This window comes from Littorina saxatilis, linkage group LG12 (assembly GCF_037325665.1).
Source record: "Littorina saxatilis isolate snail1 linkage group LG12, US_GU_Lsax_2.0, whole genome shotgun sequence".
Lineage (NCBI taxonomy): Eukaryota > Metazoa > Mollusca > Gastropoda > Littorinimorpha > Littorinidae > Littorina > Littorina saxatilis.
The window spans coordinates 41,572,433-41,580,989 of NC_090256.1; the positions used below are offsets into that span (position 1 = coordinate 41,572,433).

The 8,557-nt window shown below is 43.4% G+C and overlaps 1 protein-coding gene across 2 annotated transcripts in view; it reads left to right on the plus strand.

Moving 5' to 3' along the window:
• LOC138981969 (spermine oxidase-like) overlaps window positions 1–7,849 on the plus strand; it is a 33,793-nt gene extending 25,944 nt beyond the window's left edge. For both annotated transcript variants that reach the window (XM_070355157.1, XM_070355155.1), the window contains exons 7-10: window positions 1,007–1,779; window positions 2,159–2,358; window positions 2,707–2,815; window positions 3,259–7,849. In XM_070355157.1, coding sequence (XP_070211258.1) covers window positions 1,007–1,779; window positions 2,159–2,358; window positions 2,707–2,815; window positions 3,259–3,387 — 1,211 coding nt within the window. In that variant the 3' untranslated portion in view covers window positions 3,388–7,849. The remainder of the gene's footprint in view (window positions 1–1,006; window positions 1,780–2,158; window positions 2,359–2,706; window positions 2,816–3,258) is intronic.
• The last annotated feature ends 708 nt before the right edge of the window (window positions 7,850–8,557 follow it).

Sequence of the window (8,557 nt, forward strand, 5' to 3'; positions counted from 1 at the left end):
CTACAAAAAGAAGAGAGAGTATCTATCGTTTTTTCCCGCCGTTTGATATTAAATGTACTTACCGTTTCATGCTAACTGTAGAGTAGAGTTATTCGGAATACATTCTACCTAAGTACAGTAAGTATCAAAAGGTGCGTCAAAACCTTTACAAGCAGAGTTTCGAAACTCTACATAAGTACTGTTTTGCACAAAATGCTCGTACCATCAAATTTAGGGATGTCAGAATTCGGCAAAATGCTAAATTTTAACTCCAAACGCCGGCAACTTTGCCGTCATTTCGGCACATGTACCGAACTTCTTTTTTTTTAGTCTGGGGAAAAGGTTACGTCAAGAACTGCTTTTAAAACGTCTGACATTTGCCGAAAGATAAGACATCTTGGCAACATACTTGTGCAGTCGTTTCTTCTTCTGCTTCTGCTTCTTCTTCTGCGTTCATTGGCTGAATCTCCCACGTGCACTCGTCTGTTTGCCCCAGCGGGATGTTACGTGTATGACCATTTTAACCACGCCGATTTAGGGGGAATGTAGTCGTTTCAATCATTGCAGTTCAGGGCTCCCCAAAGTGCGCGTCCCTGCGTCCTATACGCACTAGGAGCCGAAAGCACGTACTGGACATTTATGGAGGGGGTCCCGGGACACACTAAACTTTAAAACAGCGGGTCCTGAGACGCTCTAAATTTCCTTTATCGTGCGAACTGTATATTATACTTTTTCACACTGCAATCGTCAGTTGTTGAACACAGCGCACAATGCGTGACCACAATGTTTTATAAGTACACCTGGACTTTTCGGCTTTTGGAGCGTTGGAACCCTCTAAAAACAAATGTGTAGTCGGGGTTCATGGACCCTCTAAAATGTGAAAGTGGGGGTCCCGGGACCCTCTAGGAGTGGGGTCCGTGGGGAGCCCTGACAGTTGTAACATTGTCTTCGTGCTTTGTTCGTTTATACTGTCTTTTCTGCTTCAACATATGCTTTGAAACTATCGCTAGATGCTTGGTGTGTGCAGGAGATGCCCAGTACGCGTTTTGCCCGGGGAACGGCACCAGGGTCACCACGCAGGGCATGGAGGAGGTCTTCAAGTGTCTGCTGAAGGATTCGGTCCCTGAGGGATGTCTTCGTCTCAACAAGCCTGTCAAGGTCATTCACTGGACCGCTGGCGGAGGCCTCAACGCCGAAACAAGCAGAGGAGGTGGCGAAGTGGATGTGGAGGAAGATTCCTCTAAGAGTGAAGAAAGAACTAAGCTCTACTCTTTCAATAATAATTTGATCAGTAGTGAGAATCTTGAAGAAGAGACTTCACGGCTCAATGAGTTAAACGCCGCATTTTCTATAGGTACAAAACCCAAAGGAACTAGCAGCGAAACGGTTGTCACCAGAGAACCGTCGGATATAATTTTCGATAAAGATACCGACAGGACTAAGCCAGAGTTCAGTGTTATGATTGAGTGCGTGGACGGTGACGTCATCTTCGCGGATCACGTGATTGTGACGTCGTCGATCGGGTTTCTGAGAAGCAACCCGGATTTCTTCCAACCCCGTTTGAGTGAAGAGCACCAGAAAGCTGTGAGCTCCATGGGTTTTGGAAACGTGGCCAAGATGTTTCTTCTGTGGGACGCGGAGAAAGGGAGCTTCCTGCAAAACTGCTGCCCGTGTTTACCGGATGTCGCCACCGAGTGGACACAGCGCATGCTCGGAAGTGACGTGGCGGGAGTGATTCCGCTGTGGCTGGATGGATCAGACACCCAGCTCAAGTCAGCTAAATACTCGAAGAAGATGGAGGTTGGTTTTATGAAATTGTTATGTAGTTGCACTTCAACAGAATAACTTTATATGATAAAATGCTAGGTTTGAAATAAACGGATGAAAACTCACAAAGAAATTTAGGAAGCGCATGCACACACACCACCACCCCCACCCCCACCCCCACAAACAGAAACACACACACACACACACACACACACACACACACACACACCCCTCACACACACCCCTCACACACACCTCACACATACCCCCTTACACACATTATCTGTAGAATGAGGTAAAAGTGACAGAACCAAATACCTAGCTCCATAACATTGCCACAGCAAACGAGAATGTATGTAGTCATTGATTTCAGATTCGTCCATCTAATTCCTTCGATTGTCCTATTCTTTAGAATGGGCGTCAGTGGTACGAAGAGGTGAGCATCTACCACCTAATACAGAGCCACAGTTTCTGCCTCGTGGCCTGGGTGGGCGGAGAGGCCGCCATCATCATGGAGTCACTTCCGGTGTCTGAGGTCAAAGACGTCTTGCACGAGTTGTTGACCTTGTTCATGGATAAACCCGACTTACCTCCCCCTTGTCGTTTCATCAGGTAAGCTTTTCATGACAAAAAAAATCTTTATCTCATGCACCTGAGATTCTTTAAATCTGGGCAATGGCGAAACAGGGCTGGGCCTGGGGCAGGGGGGGGGATGGGCTGGGTTAGAAAGTCACCCTATTGATGATAAATGTACCTTTTTTTCTCAAGAAGAGACCCAAAATACCCCTTTCACATGCTAAATGTCAACCGCATACCTCAGAAACAACTTTTATAAGAAGTTTATGCTGGTGTAGGCGTATAAAAATAGGTTCTGTGTTTGTGGTTACATGTATGCGACTTAGCTTAATTGGACGATTTTGAATATTGAGTGATATTTTTCTGTTATTTTTTTTCTGAAAGATCTGAGTGGCACAGCAACCCCTACACACGAGGAGCCTACAGCTACCTGGCTGCTGGCGTTCCACTTGAATTACATCAAGTCCTCAGTCATCCTCTGCCCTCTTCCAAGGTAGGCATGAGACAGACAGACAGACAGACAGTCAGACAGACAGACAGACAGACAGACAGACAGACAGACAGAAAGAAAGAGAGAGAGAGATTCAGATTCAGATTCAGATTCAGATTCAAAACTTTAATACAAAGGGATAAAGGTTTTAGGCGATGCCTAATCTTCCAACCTGTCCCTTTTAGACATACATGACAGCCAAACGAATAACTAATTAACTAAGAATTTGTTTTCAGGTTAAAACTAACAAAAACACTAGCTACTAGAGAGAGAGAGAGAGAGAGAGAGAGAGAGAGAGAGAGAGAGAGACAGTGAGAGGGAGAGAGGCAAAAAGAGAGAGACAGTGAGAAATCTCAGTGTTTGTTTGTTTGCTTGCTTGTTTTGTCTTCCGTTCTGCAGACAAGTCGGCTTGGCCTTGACCCACAATTTACTGCTGTATGTTTCAGGACCCCGTGGTGCAGCTGGCGGGAGAGGCGTGCAGCAAGCACTACTACTCCACCATGCACGGCGCCCTGCAGTCCGGCCAACTTGCAGCACGTGCTGTTCTCAGTCGCTACAACCTGGCACAGCAGTAACGCTCCATGCAGCAAGAACTACCACCCATGCAGCAAGAACAACTAACCGTGCAGCAAGAACTACTACCCATGCAGCAAAAACTACTACTCATGCAGCAAGAACAACTACTCATGCAGCAAGAACAACTACCCATGCAGCAAGAACAACTACCCATGCAGCAAGAACAACTACCCATGTAGCAAGCACTTCTACCCATGCAGCAAGCACTTCTACCCATGCAGCAAGCACTTCTACCAATGGATTAGTGGCATGGGTACTGCATACTCTTCGCGCAGACACTGTTTGGACTTCTTTAGGGCTTTCTTGTTCGTTTAGGGAGAGAGGGTACGTGGGATGGGGGAGATTTTATGTTGTTTGCTGTTGTTGTTGGAGGGGTGGTGGTGGTGGTGGTGGGCTATGACATGATCATAATATTGTGATTATTTCAGTGCTTTGACAACCGTGTCGCCGAGCAAAGAGGTCAGGTTTCCCATCATAAATATTAGTGTTGAATATGTGTTTTCTGCGATACTTGTAGCCTTATAAATGCCATTGTGATTCATATTTGGGGCATTGTTGTTGTTGTTGTTGTTGTTGTTGTTGTTGTTCGGGTTTCCGATCGTGAATGTTAATGTCCATAAATAGGATTGTGTTTTCTGAGATATTGCACTATAAAAAGTGATTTAAATTTGTTTCATTGTGAAGTACGTTGTGTCTCTGCGCTCAAGCAGAGAATGATCTGAGATGATTCCTCTTGATAGAAACAACCCAACAAAGCAGATAAACGAACAGAGCAGAATAACATTTTGCATAACCACAGCAACAACGTTAACAACAACAGAGACACAAAGTTCACCTGTTCGCTTCAGTCTATACAGTGGGACCTCCCTCGTTAGACCTCTACACATCTGAGAAATGTAGGTCTTAAAAAGGAGGGACTCTTAAGGTGAGGGTAAAATTACAAATACAATTTGAAAAAGCAGGGTCTTAATAAGGGGGAGGTCTAAATTGGTGGTCTTAAAAAGGGGGGGGGGTCTAAATTGGTGGTCTTAAAAAGGGGGAGGTCTAAATTGGTGGTCTTAAAAAGGGGAGTTCCCCTGTATTTTCTTTAGGGGCACCAACGTGAAAGCAATCACTACACCTCCACAGATCTGCTCAGGTTTTTCCAGGTCGCCTGAGCACCCTTCCACTGGCACACATACATAGCTACACAGCCCTCGACCCTTCCCCTCTTCTCCAATCCCCCGCCCCCCACCCTTCCACTGGCACACAGACATAGCTACACAGCCCTCGACCCTTCCCCTCTTCTCCAATCCCCCGCCCCCCACCCTTCCACTGGCACACAGACATAGCTACACAGCCCTCGACCCTTCCCCTCTTCTCCAATCCCCCGCCCCCCACCCTTCCACTGGCACACAGACATAGCTACACAGCCCTCGACCCTTCCCCTCTTCTCCAATCCCCCGCCCCCCACCCTTCCACCCATACATCCCGGCCTGGGTATCGGGGAAACATCGACTGTGCAAAGTTTTGAGTTTTAGCAGTAAGTCAATTAAGGTGTATTTTCCAATAGGTTTAATTGATTGGTTTGCGTGCTCAATTTCCGTGAGGTCGATTATTTAGCATTATTCCCCCCTCTGCTTCTTTACCTCTGTAAACCTGTAGAGCTAGTTATTTTTCGATAAACACCCAGCAACCAGCCAAATAACGACCCAGCAACAGCCTGAATCCTCGATAGCGCAATGGGTTGAGAAGCTGTTCTGCGTCGGTACTACTTTTGCGACTGAAAAGTTCCGATCGCTCTAATGTACGAAGTATACATCTCTGGAGCAAACAATACAAACATACCGCATTTAAATTAACAACTACAGGCTTGAACACATGAATCTCCATATAAAATCCATGAGTTTGGTTGTTTTCTGAATCTAGGTCTGCTGTGCACAAACGTTCATCACAAGCAAATTCCCAAGGCAAGTAACTCGCATACTTTGTCTAGCGACAAGAGTAGTTCACCTTTCAAATTTCTTTTCACTCAGTTTCTTCGACAACAGACTGCAATCCGACGGTCAGTTTTCAACAATATTTCATTTAATAAACAGATCACACACAACCAAATGCACACATCTCATCAATTTAAACAACATAAAGCGGTTTCATACACTATTTTCCCCAGAAAACTCAACTTCATACAGTTTTTAACGTTGGAACACGGGTGCAAAAGTTCGTCTGCTAGTCCCATTTGACGAAAGAACATTATCCTAAGCGATACCAAAACATACACAGAACACACAATATCTGCCTTTGCCGCCACAGCAGAATAACAGCATATCTGTGTACTTGATTTTAGTCCAAAATAGGAAAACTGACAAGAAGTCAGTGTTAACAGAATGGAATGATTTGCACGGAACTATACAACCGCGCATTAATCGATCGCCTGCGCAGGTTGACTGGTTGAGTGAATAGGATTCGATCAAACTTTCGCAAAACAACTCCTCTTTTCTTTGAATAACTGAAGAAAGAAGGAATAAAGAGGTTACACACCTCGTCTCAGTGATTATAAAAAATAATGGTCTCAGTTCGCGGTCATGAAAAAGCTCGCTAAAGCTCGCATTTTTCATGATCCGCTAACTTCGACCATTATTTTTAATAATCACTGAGACTCGGCATGTAACCTCTACTTACCACACAATTAGATTTGTGTTCGGAAGTCAACGCAATAATTGCGAAAGTCCTCCTCTATCCACCCCCACCCCCTCTACCACTCACCCCCTCCCCACCCCCTCGAGTCCCTCCCGCATCCACGAGAATACAATTGTCGTCACCACGGTAACAGATGTGTAAGCAACTAAACTGATTCAACGCCCTCCAATCAGGTCAACTTTTAAGTCTGGACCACATAGTTCGAGAAGTCTCACGATTCATTTTCTACTCCTGAAATGCTGAAGTCACCTAGACAAACTTCGTTCTTGAATTCTCTGTAACTTCCTCGGGAAGCCGGAAGTGACAGATGTTTTTATGTGACACCATTAGTCACGTTATGACGTGTTTTCGAACTTTGTTTGGCTTTCGGAGTCAGAGAGTTAGCTTGGAAAGAGATGGCAAAAACTAGACGTCTTGTTTGTTTGCTTTTAGTCGATATCGTGTGTTTTAACATTGTATTTAAGAATTATACATGTCCTGAAAAAATGCTTTGTAGCAAGTGCAATTCTTACTTAAGTTATCCCCTCTGTTGACCGGCACGGTTGGCCTAGTGGTAAGGCGTCCGCCCCGTGATCGGGAGGTCGTGGGTTCGAACCCCGGCCGGCTCATACCTAAGACTTTAAAATTGGCAATCTAGTGGCTGCTCCGCCTGGCGTCTGGCATTATGGGGTTAGTGCTAGGACTGGTTGGTTCGGTGTCAGAATAATGTGACTGGGTGAGACATGAAGCCTGTGCTGCGACTTCTGTCTTGTGCGAGGCGCACGTTATGTCAAAGCAGCACCGCCCTGATATGGCCCTTAGTGGTCGGCTGGGCGTTAAGCAAACAAACAAACAAACAAAAAATCCCCTCTGTTGCCATTTGCTCTGTCATGCAACGATTTTTTCGGTATACATATTGTGCGATATCTTTTTGCGCACTCTTTCTTTGCTTATTGCTGTCCTTCCTTCTTTCTGTCTTACTTTGTTTTATGCAATTGAATCGTGTTAGTTTAGTTATGAAGTGAAACTGGTCATGTCACACTTTCAGATTGTTGCTTCAACTGTTATTCTTTGGCTGGATGTAAAACAGTACGGAAAGTTCTTATTCTATTACCCTCGTTGATTATGTTATGTTATGTTATGTTACCTTACCTTACCTTACCTTACCTTACCTTACCTTACCTTACCTTACCTTACCTTACCTTACCTTACCTTACCTTACCTTAATTTGAACCAGTAATCAGTAATCAGTAAATATATGTTCTTACTTACAATGCATTTACTGTGTAAATTCTACACTTACTGTGTCCTTGATGTTCTGTGTTCTTGGGCTTCAATATAATGTGTTGTATGAGATACACATGTGAATGGAGGCGTACTAGCAGTTCAAATGCAACATTCCAGGTCTCAGTTCGCGGTCATGAAAAAGCTCGTTGAAGCTCGCATTTTTCATGATCCACTAACTTCGACCATTATTTTTAATATAATAATAATAATAATAATAAATGAGCATTTATATAGCGCAACATCATAACTTTACAATTATGCTCTTTGCGCTTGACACATTTAAAATTAAAACACAGTTATACAAGCATTTACATCTACATTCATAGTCAGCAACGCTTGATTAAAAGCATACACCATCAAACATACATTACAAAAGATTCTTCCACTAACTAAGTAATAAAAACATGAATAAAATAGGTAGTGAAAACAAGGAATATGCACTGAGACTCGGCATGTAACCCGTACGTATTATTGATTAACCTTTATGAGAAAAGATAATTAAAGCCGTTAAAACAGTGCACGTGAGATTATTCTTATTTGATACGTTGACAGCATTTTTGCACAATACAAAAATATTATTATTTTTAATTAATGTTCTGATAAAGAAATTAATTGTTGCCATGTGTACAAGCTTCAAAAAAGAGAATAAAGACTGGAAAAAAGTGTCTATGACTGATTGTGTGTGTGTGTGTGTGTGTGTGTGTGTGTGTGTGTGTGTGTGTGTGTGTGTGTGTGTGTGTGTGTGTGTGTGTGTGTGTGTCAGAGCACGATTTACAATGAGTATGAGTGTTCTTTGTTTTTTATCACCTGTATAGTCTAAAAGCAACAAAACAAGAAAAGAAAAGAAAAACAAGTCACGTACATGCAGCAAAATGAATACATTTAGTCAATCTGTCGACTAATGAAACTGAACGCATTGCACTTTTTTCACCAATATTTCGCTGATTCCCCGTGGTCAAAAAAGCGCGGACACATTGTGAGAAGATATTGAGAATACTAGTCCATGGAAATAGTGCTGTCGATCGCTTGAAATAACAGCAGTATAAAGTGCAGTAGCGCCTTTGCTAAACAGGAAAGCCCGATTCTCTGTATTCCTTTTGGTTTAAACAAAATTGTATTCAGAATTTATTCGCATGAACAGTTCAAAACACACAGCTAGGACACACACTCAAGCAAATGCTTATATCAAGTGACCAGAACAATACTAAATTACACACATTTTTG